At 37.6% G+C, this 15065-nt stretch overlaps 1 protein-coding gene across 3 annotated transcripts in view; it reads right to left on the minus strand.

Moving 5' to 3' along the window:
• The window catches only part of SPMAP2L (sperm microtubule associated protein 2 like), a 64527-nt gene that overhangs the window by 31886 nt on the left and 17576 nt on the right, over window positions 1–15065 (minus strand). For 2 of the 3 annotated variants that reach the window (XM_020975356.2, XM_020975357.2), the window contains exons 3-4: window positions 14758–14811; window positions 1892–2020 (exon numbers count right to left, since the gene is read on the minus strand). In XM_020975356.2, coding sequence (XP_020831015.1) covers window positions 1892–2020; window positions 14758–14811 — 183 coding nt within the window. Of the gene's footprint in view, window positions 1–1891; window positions 2021–8747; window positions 8889–14757; window positions 14812–15065 lie in introns of all 3 variants that reach the window. The other variant, XM_020975359.2, reaches the window with a different exon arrangement.

A 15065-nucleotide genomic window follows, 5' to 3' on the forward strand; every position in this document is an offset into this window, starting at 1 on the left:
AAAAGGAGAAAAGTTACTCAGTAGCAGGGCAGTTAAGACCCAAAAGCAGTCAAACATAATATTATAGTAGTCAATTAACTCAAGACCAATTCTTACTTATAACATTACTAATGTGAAAATATGTTTAATAGGAATGTATATGTATAGCCTATATCAGATTGTGCACCATCTTGGGGAGGGTGGTGGGGAGGAAGGGGGAGAAAAATTTTAAACTCAAAAGCATATGGAAGTGATTGCTGATAAATCAAAATAAATTAATTAAAAAATAAAATTAACTCAAGAACATTAACTTATGGGGTTATAACTCCCTAACAAAAATACCAGAAATATTAGAAAGAAGTCTGTAGAAACTACCTTTAGGCCAACACCTTATGTCATATACCAAAATGAACTCCAAATCGATACATGATCTAAATATAAAGGGTTGTATAATTAAAAAAAAAAGTTAGAGGACAAAGAGAAGATATCGTTCACAATTATAGATAGAAGAATTCTTACTTATATAAAAGAGAAAGATGATCATGGAAGCTAAAATGGAGAATTTCATTTATATGACATTGAAGCAGCAAGGCACCCTGAGGGAGAGACAGGAAGCAGAATGTGCCAGGCAAGTCAAACCATCACCCACCACCACCATGACTGCTGTCTCCCCTCAGGTCACAATGGAGATAGCTCAGTACCTTAAACCTCAAAGCCTTAGGAATAGCAAAGTTTTGGGGCAGCTAGGTGGCACAGGGAATAGAGCTCTGGCCTTGGAGTCAGGAGGACCTGAGTTCAAATCTTCCCTCAGACACTTGACACTTACTAGCTGTGTGACCCTGGGCAAGTCACTTAACCCTGATTCCCTCCCCCAAAAATCAGAAAAAGAAAAGGAATAGCAAAGTTTCCATCCCAGCGTTCACGGAGAGCATCCTGGGAAGCAATGCCTATGAAGATACAACCTGGTATCGTAGTCACATTTACTGAAGACCCAGAAAACAAAGTTCTGGTCACTAAAGTTTTGTTTAATTGTTCAACATCAGAAACTGTTGTGATTTTATCAGTGGAAGTGATGTCTAAAGAAAAGGCATTTCACCATCTGCTTCGCAACAACACCCTGCGGACCATGGGCTTTCCTATCTTGACTTGTGGGTGAAACTTTTCTCTGTGTGTTATCTCTCTCATTATAATGTGAGCTCCCTGAGAACGGGGACTACCTGACTTTTCTATTTATATTCCCCTATATTTGTATCCCCCACTTAGCACAATGCTTTAGTCATGGTAAATGTGTAATACATGTATTTTTTTTTCCATAAATTGGAAGAAGGGGAGTTGGATTAATGGGCATGATAGAAATCTTAAAAGAGCATTAATAAAACCTTTCAAATACACAGAAAAGAAGTACAGAACAGGACACAAGTAGAACAATTTTCTTACTACCTTCTTAAACTTAATAGATATATTTTTATTAAAAAAATCCTTGTACATAAGAGAATTTTGCAGTTTTATAATACAATTACTTCCTTATTCTTTGTTATCTCAGAATGCACTTGTTGACAAGTGTTAAATACACACAAAAAAGAGATCTGTATATGTTACATACCTAATTATGTCCCCCAAAACATAACAATTGCCCAAGTAAAAACTGAAATAACTAATAATATGTCTTAGTCCCTTTTTTATTTACTCAGTAAATATTTACAAGCATTGCCGGTTTTACGCAGAAGGCAATGTGTCATGCCTGGTTGTAAAGAGGTTGGATTGTAGTTAAACACTGGAGACAAGGCATGCCCTCTTCCTTATGCCATTAAGACTAGTCACACTGTCTGCAGGTGGGTTTTAGAGAACGACTGCTCCGTGCATGCATCCTGTGGTCTTGTAATGAAACAAACAAACAGGACATAAGCCAAACCTGTTGGGTATATGTAGTTTGGAGAGCTTCTTGGGTTCTGCAAGTCGTTCAACTCTTTTAGTGAGCTTCGCATTCAAAGCATTAAAAGATAAAGGTCTGATAGTATCTTGATTTCCCCAAACCAATTTTCTGTTAAAAAGAGAAAGACAAAAGCATACATTACCTACTATGAAGTAAATGCCCTTGCCTTAGGAATTATACCTGAACATCTCCATGTATACTGATTTTTCTCTTTCTTCAAAAAGTCTACATATAAACATTTTGCAAGTACAGTTGTTAAGAAAGATAACATTTACAAAGATAAATTAAGTATATAGATTTAATCCACATTCTTAAAATAGGATATGCCAAAAAATAGTTACTTAGAATACTATGTTTTCATCATCATATACTTTACATACTTTTTTAAAAGGATAATTTACAACTCAGGCTCAGACCAAGAATAGATACAGAATATGTATGTCAACAACAATTACTGGGTTTTAATAAATGTGAAGAACCCTGAACCAGATGCTGAACGTGGTTAGATTAGATAATCTTCAAGGTCACTTCCAACTCAAGGTAAGAGTTACATCATACAATGTAACAATGATTGAAACTAGAGGTGACCAGAGAGAGAACAAATGAACTCTGAATGCAAATTGAAGTACAATTTTCTCATTTTATTGTTTTTTTTTCAAATATGGCTAATATGGAAATATGTTCTGCATGATTTCACACGTGTAATCAATATATTGCTTGCCTTCTCGGTGGGTGGGAGGGAGACAGAGAATTTGCAACTCAAAATTTAAAAAAGAAAGGGATAATAAAAATAAATGATCATTTAAAAAATTAAAATTAAAGGGCAGCTAGGTGGCACAGTAGATAGAGCTCTGGCCTTGGAGTCAGGATGACCTGCATTCAAATTTGGCCTCAGACACTTGACACTTACTAGCTGTGTGACCTTGGGCAAATCACTTAACCCCAAATACCTTGCCCCCCAAAAAAATTAAATTAAAAAAAAGAAACCAGAGGTGAATATGAAATAGTAAAAAATACAGTCTCTGCCTTTAAAAGGTATATAATCTAACTCAGGTTGCACAAGATACATTCATGAAGAAAACACAAAAAGCAACAGTTAAATGACTGCAAATGAATAATGAAGGAAGTACTAAGTTGATGAAGAGTAAAGGAACTGGGGGCAGCTAGGTGGTACAATGGATAGAGCCCCAGCCTTGAACTCAGGAGTCCTGAGTTCAAACCCGGCCTCAGACCAAACACTTGACACCAGCTGTGTGACCCTAGGCAAGTAAGTTAACCCCAAATGCCTAAAACAAATAAAAAATTTTTTTTAAAAATAAGAGTAAAGGAACTGGTTGGGCTTAATCAAGGAAAATGTCCTGGGACAGGTAAGTTTCAAGCCAGGTTTGAAAGGAATGAGGAACTGACAAGAAAGAGGGAAGAAGGCATTTGGAATAATCTTCTATTAGACAAAGGCAGGAGGGCAGCCTTTATTTTTTTTCATTGGGTTAGAAAGCCACATAGGAATGTAACCAAATGTCATATGAGATCATATGATCCTAGATTTACAGCTAGAAGGGACCTCGGAGACCATTTAGGTAAGGGAAGTCCAGAATAGAGATTAACTAACGTGCCTAATATCATACAGGCAGACTATGATCCTGGGTCCTCTGACCTGAAGCCTGTGCTCTTTCCACTGTACCATCCTGCCTCTGGGTGTGGTAAGCTAGGAAGATCTTGAAGGGCCTGGCAGAAGTGCATGAATTTGGTAATATAGCAATGTTTCATTTATGTGGCGTTATCAGGAGTAGGGAGTGACTTGAAAAAAAAAAAGATGGTTATAGAGTAATAAAACTGTATACCCTTTGACCCAGCAATACTACTTCTAGGTCTGTTTCCCAAGGTGATCAGGAAAAAAGAAAAAGAACCTATACATTCTAAAATATTTACAGCAGCTTTCTTTGTGGAAACAAAGAACTTGACATTGAGGGGATGCCCATCAATCGGGGAATGGCTGAACAAGTTGTGGTAAATGAATGTAATGGAATTCTATTGTTCCATAAGAAATGATGAGGTGGCACAGTGGATAGAGCACCAGCCCTGAAGTCAGGAGGACCTGAGTTCAAATCCGGCCTCAGACCAAATGCTTGACACTTATTAGCTGTGTGACCCTGGGCAAGTATTTAAACCCAATTGCCTAAAAAAAAAAAAGACGAGCAGACGGACTTCAAAAAAATCTGGAAAGACTTATATGGACTGATGCTGAGTGAAGTGAGCAGAGCCAGGGGAACACTGTACACAGTAACAGCAACATTGTGTGATGACTAAGTTTGATAGACTTAGCTCTTCTCAGCAACACAAGGATCTAAGACATCTCCAAAAGTCTCATGATAGAAAATATTATCCACATCCAGAGAAAGAACTATGGAGTCTGAATGCAGATCAAAGCATACTATTTGCTTTCTTTCTTTTTTTTTTTTTGGTTTCTTCTTTCTTGTGGTTCCTCCTATTGGTTCTAATTCTTCTTTACAACATGACTAATGTGAAAATATGTTTAATACGAATGAATTGCATGCCATCTTGGGGAGGAGGGAGGGAAGGGAGGGGGAGAAAATTTAGAACTCAAAATCTTATGGAAGTGAATGCTGAAAACTAAAAATTAATTAATTAAAAAAAAGAAATGATAAGCAAGTTGGTTTTAGAAAACCATGGAAAGACTTGCATGAAATAATGAAGAGTGAAATGAGTAGAACCAAGAGAATATTGTACAAAGGAATAGTAATACTGTTTGAAGAAGAACTGTGAACTACTAAGCTATTCTGAGTGTTATAAATATTCAAATCAATTACAAAGGACCTATGAAGAAAGATGCTATCTACCTCCAGAGGAAAAAAATTGATAAATAGAAGTATATACAGTATGTTTTTACATATATATGTATATACATATACATATATGTAATATGTGTATATTTGTGTCAAATGGTGCCTTTCTATAGTGCAGGGTAGGAAAAGGAGACAGTTTGCAACTTAAAATGTAACAAAAAAATAAATTAAATTAAATTTTCAAAAGATGGTTGGTGAAGATAATAATGCCAATTAATAACAAGGTAGATTGGGGAAGTGAGAAGGCAGAGAGGCCAATTATGGGGTTACTATGGTAGTTCTAATATAAGATGAAAGTGCCTGGACTATGGCGATGGTTACTAAAATAGGAGGGAAAGGCCAGATCTAAAAGATACTGATAAGGGGTTTACAGGACTTGGTAACAGATTGAAACTGAGGAGGCAAAAATAATGATCCAGAACTTACAAGCCAAGAGACCTGAGAATAAGATAATACCACTAAAATCACAAAATATCAGAGAGCCAAATAAAACTTTAGAGATCAGGGGCAGCTAGGTGGCACAGTGGATAGAGCACCAGCCCTGGAGTAAAAAGGACCTGAGTTCAAATCCAGCCTCAGATACTTGACACTTACTAGCTGTGTGACCCTGGGCAAGTCACTTAACCTCATTGCCTAGCTAAAAAAATAAATAAATAAAGTGGTTGAGAGGCAAAAAAAATTTTGGGGGGCAGCTAGGTGGCCAAGTGGATAGAGCACTGGTCCTAGAGTCAGGAGGACCTGAGTTCAAATCCAGCCTCAGACACGATACTTACTAGCTGTGTGACCCTAGGCAAGTCACTTAACCCTGATTATCTCACCAAAAAAAAGCCTTTAGATATCAATCACTAGTTAGTTAGTTAAAGCAGCTGAAAGCCACAATTTTATATATTTTTCAGGAATTACTGACACATTTAAATGGAAATATCTTATAAGCAAGTGGAGATATTGACCTAGAGATAAAGTATAAGAAATCAGGCACTGAGAATGTACATTTGGAAGTCAAATGAAGACAAGGTAAAATAATCAATTTTTATATATTAAATACCCACTAAGAGCAAGGCATTTTCCTAGGTGATATAAGAGATACAAAGATCAAATGAGGTCACATATTTAAAGCACTTTGCATCTATAAAAGCGCTATATAAATGTTAGCTATGATGATGATGATACAAGAAAGTACATAACCTGGTCCTTATACTGAAGTTGTTTAGAATCAAATTATAAGATGTGTCTATTTATCTACATAAGATAAGAATGTATAAATGAAAATATAATAGAGAATGTTTTGTTTGATGTTTAAGAGTGTTGATAGGAGTTCAGGGGGAAAAGAAATCTCTTTTATTTCAGTAAAGAAGTCTTTAAAAAGGTGCTAGGATTTGAGTTGAGTATTGAAGGTAGTGTGTATGGATGGACAGTCTAGGTAAGCCAAGCCTTCCTGATCTTCCAGGGCACAAAATCTTCATTCCTCTTCTTCTCTCACCATTCCTTCTCTATCTTCTTAGATGGCTACTCATCTAAGAAGTAGCCTTTAAACTTTGGAATCTAGCAAGGTCCTGTCCTTCAACTATTTGCCTTCTTTCTTTAGACTCTCCCACTTGATGTCATTCACTATCATGGCTTTAATTATCAACCTGACATGGATGTCTCCCAAATCTATATCTCTATCCCAACTTTTCCTTGGGCTTCCAATTCCATATTTCTAATTGCCTGCTGGATATCTACAATTAAGTGTTCCACCAGCACCTCAGATTCCACAATCAGATTCAGCTTTTTCCCTCAAACACACTCCTTCTACCTACCTTTACTATTTCCACTTATGATACCAATCACATGAGTGAATAACCTCAGAGTTTGCCTTTCACTCTTCCCTCTCTCTCTCTTGCCACATAATCTCAACAAGTCCTATCATAGCTGTCAATGTATATCTCTTCTATCCATCCTCATCTTCCTCTCCTCCTTTCCACTGAACTTCCCTTGGTTTTTTCACCTAGACTATCATATTAGTCTGCTATCTGTCTTTCCGCCTCTCTCCCATCAATCCTCCACACGACTACCCAAATAATTTTTCTAATGTACCACTCTGTGATATCACATCACTCCTACTTCTCCAAAACCTTCAGTGGCTCCCTATTGCTTACCTAATAAATTATAAATTCTGATGTTAACTATCAAGTCCCTGTATAATCTGGTTCAACCAATGTTTCCAGCCTTGTTTCAAACTGCTCCCTATCATATACTCTATGTCCCTATCAAACTGGATCTCAAAGTCTATTCCCTGTTCTTGTCTTGACTTCTTTCGCAATGCTCATGCTTACACCATTCCCTGTGCCTGGTGTGCTCTCCCTCCTCTCCATTTCCATGTTTACATCTTTCCTCTCCTTCCTCCAAGGCCAACTCTGGTGCCATCTCTCCTACTTAGTTTTCTCTGACTCTCTTTCCAAACTCCCCAGCTGAAACTGTCTTCTCCCTCATATGTCTCAAAATATTTTTTAAAAATCTCTTCTCTGAATTCTTCTCACTCCCTACCCTTTTATCATAGTTATTTGTGTGCACATCTTCACCTCTTCCCAATCCCCTTTATGTTGTAACTTCCTTGAGAACAGAGTCTATGGTGTGTGGGTGTGGGTGTGTGTATATATATACACATATATACATATATATAATATGATTGTATCCCAAGCACCTAACATAGTGCCATGTATCTAATAGGCATGTAACAAACATTTTAACTGAATTAAATGGAATAGAATAAGCAAAGGCATGAATCCAGACAAGTACCAATGTGTTTAAGAAATAGTAAAAAAGATCAGTTTGAACAAAGCTAAGGATTTATGTGAGGAAGTAATGGGAGATAAAGCTGAAAAGGTAAGTTAAGTCAGATTATGGAAGGCCATGAATGCCAGGCAAGAGATAGAATCTTGGGGCAGCTAGGTGGTGCAGTGGATAGAGCACTGGCCCTGAAGTCAAGAGGACCTAAGTTCAAATCCGGCCTCAGACCAAATACTTGATACTTACTAGCTATGTGACCCTAGGCAAGTCACTTAACCCCAATTGCCCCCCCCCAAAAAAAAGAGTTAGAATATTATCCTATAGGAAGGAGGGAGCCACCAAAAAAATTTTAGGAGAGGAGTGACATGGTGAAAACAATCTGATGGTAATGTATAAGATGAATGAGAAAAAGACAGATAGCAACAGAGACAGACATACAGACAGAGAGACCAATAAGAAAGAGTGCTAAGGGCTAAGTTTTAAGTGAAAAGAGTCTGAAATAAGGTGGTGGGAGTCAGTGTGGAAAACTATAAAATACCTGGACTGATCTTTTGGAAATACCTATAGCCAAGATTAGAGACAACAAAGCAGAGGTAGAAAGACAGAGAAAGGAAGAAGATAAAAGAACATAATTTAATGGAAGTCAAGGACAGAAGAGTTTCAGATAGTGTCAAATATAACTGAGAAATCCAAAAAGATGAGAAATTAATACATACAACTGAATTTAGTCACAGCAAATGATATTGGTCAAATGGTAACACTAAAAGTAAAATGGTACAGATGACCTATTCTTTTTTTGCACCAGCTATTTAAAAAATAAAAGTAAAAGTCACTACATAGATAGCCTTTAAATTGGTATCATAATGAGATTATCTGAAAATCCTTTCTGTTGAAAAAAAAAAAAACAAAACAAACCCTGAGCTGACTGACTACTTGTTTGAGAAATGTAGCCATAAAGCTTAGACAAAAGACATGGGATGGTAACTATATAGAAGTGGGGTTATGTGAAAGGTTTTTTTTTTTTCCCCAGGACAGAGGAGATCTGGCAACATTCCAAGATATCTGGGACAGAGACAACATGGAAAGAGAAGTTAATGATGTCAGAAAAGAGAAAAACAAGTGTAGAATAAGTGTAGGAGCAAAATGTTCACAGAGTATGAATGATAAGCAAACTCCCAGCAGTATAATCCTTAGATAATTACCTCATTTTCCATTTCTCTTTCCCAGTCTAGAAACTGCTCATGTTTAACAGTTAGCAATGTTAATAAGAAATGAAAATTAATCTCATGCTCTATTTCATTAGGACTTGGTTCTTGCAGATGAAGATACATCTGTGTAGTTTCCTACAGAGAATATTGAGAGAATATAATAAGATACACTCTAAATTATCCACAAAATTATAGGTTAATGGAGCTGGAAAAAAATTTTGAGATATTACGTGACTAGCCTCCTTTGACAGCTTGATATTCTCTAAACCATCCTAAACAAAAAGTTTTCCAGTCTTTTCTTTCTTAAAAGATCGTCAAAGAAGGAAAAAAAGATCTCTCTTTTCTTTCTTAAAAGATCTTCAGGGACACTTTACAACCTATTTCATTAACTTACCTCCAATTTTTTTTATTACTGTGTTGGTCAAGGTCTCCTTATTTATACCCCAAATCACTTACAATTTCATTGAATCTTCTCTCTTGTTTATTCAATACTCCATAGAAAGGGAAAACGACCCATCCACACTTTTCTTATAGAAAGTTTTCACATACTTGAAGATAAAAAGGAAATCACTCCTTTGCTTCTCTCCTCCACTGGAGCCAACTCCCATTCCTTTAATCTTTTCTCTTTTCCCTCTGTAAAATTTGTTGCTCTTCTCTGGACCCTTTTTATTATCTCTACATCGTCCTTTAACTTTGTGCTAGCTTCCTTTTGGCACCAAGCATACTTCTAGACTGTCACCCACTAGTCAGTTATAGTATGATCAGGGATTATAAAGTAACTTTAATCATCCTAGGCAGATCATAATTAGGAAGGCAAAGTTTCTATGAAAAGGAATAAGAATTAATTTCAAAACCAAATGCCAATAATTTTTGATAAATTTTTATTTTAGAATATCCATTTGTTACCCTTGTCTTTCACAAGCTCTTCAGGCTGTAGCTAGTTCCCCCAGGTTCCCAGATCTACTAGGCATTAAAAAGATCAGGACTGGGATGGACTTTGGATGTGTAACATAAAGAGAGCTGTTTGAGGTTGTGAGTGAGGCACTTAAAAATGGGATGACCATGCTTTATGCAAGAGACATCAAAGAGATCTAAGGAAAGATTGCATAGAGCAGCAGGTGCCCTTTGGCACTCACTTTTACTGATTGGGATTCCTGGAAATGGCTGTGACACCCTAGGGAGATATGTGGAGAAGAACATTACCTGCTCAAGTGATTCCATGCCATCCCATCTCCTCTAATGCCCTCTCTAAAACTTACTCTATCACTTATTTTCAAACTTTCCCTTTTTACTGGATCCTGTCCCACTGCCTACAAACATACTCACATCTTCCCCATTCTGAAAAACTCTCACTTGATCTTTCCATCATTGACAACTATCATCCTGTAACTTCAGCTTTAGATGTAGCCAAACCCTCAAAAAAGCCTTCAACAATAGATGCCTCCACTTTCTCTTTCCTCATTCTGTTCTTAACCCCTTACAACCTGGCTTCTGGTCTTATCATTTCACTGAGACTGTTCTTTCCAAAGTTACCAATGAACTCTTAGTTGCTAAATCCACTAGCCTTTTCTCAATCCTCTTCCTTCTCAACCTCTCTGAAGCTTTTGATACTGCTGGCCACTCTCTCCTCCTTGATACTCCCTACTCTTTAGGTTTTTGGGACACTACTCTCTCCTGGTTTTCCTCATACCGATCTTCTCCTTCTTAGTCTCCCTTGCTGGCTTCTCATACAGATCACACTATCTAACCATAGTTGTCCCTCAGGATTCTAACCTGGACCCTCTTCTCTTCTTCCTCTATACTACTTCACTTGGTGATCTCATCAGATCCTATGGATTTGATTATCATCTTTATGCTGATTTTTCTCCGTTGTACCTATGCTGTCCTAACCTCTCTGCTGATCTCCAATCTCACATTTCCAACTGCCTTTCAGCAATCACAAACTGGATGTCCAATAGACATCTTAAATTAAACACGTCCAAAACAGAACTCACTATTGCTCCCCACCACCACCACCACCCTCCTATCATCCCTATTACCGTAGAGGACAACGGTATCCTCCCCAGTCTCTCAGGCTCACAACCTAGAAGTCCTCAACTCCTCCCCATCTCTCACCCCCCACATCCAAGCTGTTGCCAAGGCCTGACAATTTCACTTCTGCAACATTTTTTCTATATGCCTCCTTCTCTCCTCTGACATTGCCACCACTCTATTACACACCCTCATCACCTCACACCTGGATGATTATAATAGCCCACTGGGGGGTTGGCTGGCCTCAAGTCCCTCCCCACTCCAATCCATCCTCCATTCAGCCACCAAAGTGATTTTCCTAAAATGAAGGTCTGACCATGAACTCCTCTACTCAATAAACTCCATTGGTTCCTTATCACCTCTAGGATAAAATGCTAAATGCTGTGTTTGCCATTCAAAGGCATTCCTAACCTAGCTCCTTCCTTCTTTTCTAATCTTCTTAAACCTTACGCCCCTCTATAAACTCTTCAATTCAGTGACCTTGGCCTACTGACTTCCATGAACAAGACACCCCATCCCTCAGCTCTGGAGATTTTCTCTGGTTGTCTCTTATGCCTGGAACACTCTCTCTCCTCTGCAGAACCTACTGACCTCCCTGGCTTCCTTAAGTTTCTCCTAAAATCCCTTCTTTTACTGTAAGCTTTTCTCATCCTCTCTTAATTCTAGTGCCTTTCCTGTGTTCATCATTTCCTATTTATCCTGTATATAGCTTCCTTTGTATATATTTGTTTGCATGTTGTGTCCCCAGTTAGATTGTAAGTGCCATAACAGTAGGGACCAGTTTGTTGTTTTTTGTTTTTGGCCTCTTTTGGTATCATTAGCACTTAGCACAGTGCCTGGCATGTTGTTGGCACTTAATAAATGTTTGTTGATTCCTCCACAGGGCAGCAGGCTGAGTGTTTGATGTCAAAATCACCTAGCTAGTAGCTAGGAGTCGAAAGCAGTTACCATGGAAGTGGGGCACTTTGACTAGTCCACTGGTCAGAAATTAGAGCTATTTATGCTGGGATGACTTCTGTTGAGATTTTGATGGGAAGGGTGGGGAGGAACTTGAAGCACTTCCTTTAAAATGTCTTTGGGGGCACCTGTTGCTGGTTCAGAAAATTGGGGATGAAGGGAAGGTCGAGATTTCAGATCTTATCAGGAATATAGGTAAACATATTGGAGTTTTAAAGTTTGAACTTTGTTTACCTTCATTTTCACAGTAGTAAAGATTCCATTTAATCTATGTGAGTAATTCTTTAGGTCATGTTGAGAAAGGGAAAAGAGATTAAGATCTTGCCCAGAAATAGTCAGAGCACTAGGAGCTGTTGGCACATGAGTAGCTGAAGTGCGCTGAAGCAACTTGAGCTTGGAACACCCCAACTTGTTGCTTTTGTTGTTGCTTTTGCAGATTTCACACTGAGGAGTCACTTGACCATACCTCCTCATAGTGTCAATGCAAAAATGCTGACCCTGAACATGGGCATACGCCCTTTACAGATATCCTCATGCTTGCTCTTCTGCATTGGTAAGCTTTATATGGCATGATACATTGGAACAATTTAGTTGCAACAAATGCTTGGGCCAAGGCTAAAAAAAATTGTAGATGTGAGTTTGCTACATTATTCATTTAATGTAGATCATGGAATGTCAGAGCGGGAAGGTACCTTAGAGGGAAGTATTTCATGAAATAAATAAAAATAATTTTTTGAAAAGTAAAGTTGGACTCTGAGAAACTGAGAAACCAATGAAGATACTGGAAAATAGGGAATGAAACATACCCTTACACACACACACACACACACACACACACACACACACACACACACACACATTCATAGCAGAGAGCCAGGGGTTTCATAGGATGGAATATTTAATGTATTATCAGATCAGATAATTATTTCATATGTTACTGCTTTTACATTTTTTTCATCAGCCTGAATGAGTGAAGAATTGAAATGATATAAAGGCAAAAGGCACAATAAACTATATTTTTAAAACCCTCTGTTCCTTCCTCTCCAGATCCTCAGAGTCCATACTTTGCCTGATTCAAGTGGGCCATCCTAGAAAACCAGCTTACACCTCCATGTACCAGCCTCAGTGGGCATGTTGTAAAAGAGAAGCCAAATACTTTTGCTCTAAAGAGAAAATACAAACGTGAAAGTCACCCATCCTCTTTTACTGTTGAGTATATTCAGGCAATTATCTGAAGGGGTTGAAGTCAACCCTAAGACACTGTCAACAACGAAACCCTTCTTTCGCCACCAGATTTCCTAGTCAAATTGACAACAGATAATAAAGTTCCCATGTGTTGTGTCCTAATCCCAACATTCCTTGACTTTCTGGTACTGGCAAAGCCATGGCCATGGGGAGGCAGGCAGTATAGGTGTAAGACCTATGGTCATGGGGTGATTCCACATAGGTTAGCATCACCAGGGTGCTACCCAAATGCACATCTCATCAAAAGAAGAAGACTGTCCTAGTTAGTGTCTTAGTCTTAGGAAAAAATAATAAAATATGGAAATTTTCACAAATATAAATAATTAACATAATTTTTCCTCCTTGTATACCACATATATGATATGAATCTGTCACTCTCTTGCTATGTCAACATGATTACATTTTTCCCCTTCACCATGAGTTAGTTTTCTTTGCTTGTTAGGTGGAAATGATACTATCTGCCAACTTCAAAAAATTATCATAAGAATTAATGAGGGGCAGCTAGGTGGCGTAGTGGATAGAGTACTGGGCCTGGAGTCAGGAGGACCTGAGTTTAAATCTGGCCTTAGACCAGACACTTGACACTTACTAGCTGTGTGATCCGGGGCAAGTCATTTAACCCCAATTGCCTCACCAAGAAAAAAAAAGAAAGAATTAATGAGCTCTCTCTCGATATGACATGTACTACATATACATGTATTTATGTAGTGAGTAGGCTCTGGGCTCACTATTCTAGAGGTGAGTATATAATGTTTCTGCACATTTCCTCACATATTCAGTTACTTTCTCAATAACCCCTCTCCCATATATGTCAAAAGGGAAAATATTTTAAATGTGAGAATAAAAGTAATATTTTTACCTTCTCTACAAAGAGAGTTACCTAGTGAATAGGCAACTCATCTTCAAATGTGCCATTTTAAAATCCAGGCTCCTTTTTGTAGCAGCAAAAAATTGGAAACAAAGTAGATGCCCATCAATTGGGAAATAGCTAAACAAGTTGTGGTACACAAATTTAAATTAATATTACTGTGCTGCAAGAAACTGTGACTATGATAAATACAGAGAAGAATGGGAAGACATATAAACTGAGGCAAAGTGAAGTAGGAGAATACACACAATGATTGCAACAATGTATATGCAAAGTACAATGACAAAACAAACCAACCTGAGCATTTTGAAAGTTAATGACTGAACTTGGCTTCGATTAGGAGACATGAGAATGTATCTCCCTCTCTTCTTTGCAAAAGTAGAAGATAATGGGTGTGGAATACCAACATATAATGTTGGACTTCATTGAGGTCTAAGTTACTTTTGCTAATTTTTTTTTCCACTTTTTTTATTCTTTATTATAAAGGATGGCTATCTGGAAGCAGGAGGGAAAAGGAATATATTGGAAATGTAGATTATACAAAGATAAAAGATATCTTCAAAAAAATCCAATGTCTACTAATGCCTTACAAAGGGAAAAGGGCACATCAGAAGTGTGGTCGTGTCGAAGGAGTGCATTCTTCTGACAACACAGAGCCAAGAAGCATAGACAGAGACCAAAATCCAAGGTGCAAAATCCAACAGAGGCACTTGGTGATAGTCCTAGAGGATGAACGTGAGTTTCATAGACTGAAGGTACCAATGTAAGTTCAGAAAAGTCAGATAAGCAAAGAGGTGGATGGACAGTGCATTGGTGATACAGAGGTTAAAGTGCCAGTGAAATAGGATTTGTCCTTTATGAGCAGTAAAAACAAATGTCATGAACAAGACTATATAGCCTTACCTATCTGGTGCCCTCCAGGCTTTTTTAGGTCTAGAAAGATCTCTTAGTGGGCCCCTGGAAAATTAAAAGAAAAAAAACACAACTGATCAGTGTGCATATAGATATATGTATATGTATATATATATATATATATATATATATATATATATATATAAAAATTAATTCTCTTTTTTTCAATTCACAAAAATCTATTTTTTCTCCCTCCCAATTCCCTCTTCCAAATAAAAAAAAGGAAAAACAAAACTTTTGTAAAAAATGCACACAGGAAAACAAAGCTAATTCTCTCATTGCCCATGTACAAAAACATA

The sequence above is a fragment of the Phascolarctos cinereus genome, unplaced genomic scaffold, assembly GCF_003287225.1.
Source record: "Phascolarctos cinereus isolate Bilbo 61053 unplaced genomic scaffold, phaCin_HiC Scaffold_9;HRSCAF=440, whole genome shotgun sequence".
Taxonomy (NCBI): Eukaryota; Metazoa; Chordata; class Mammalia; order Diprotodontia; family Phascolarctidae; genus Phascolarctos; species Phascolarctos cinereus.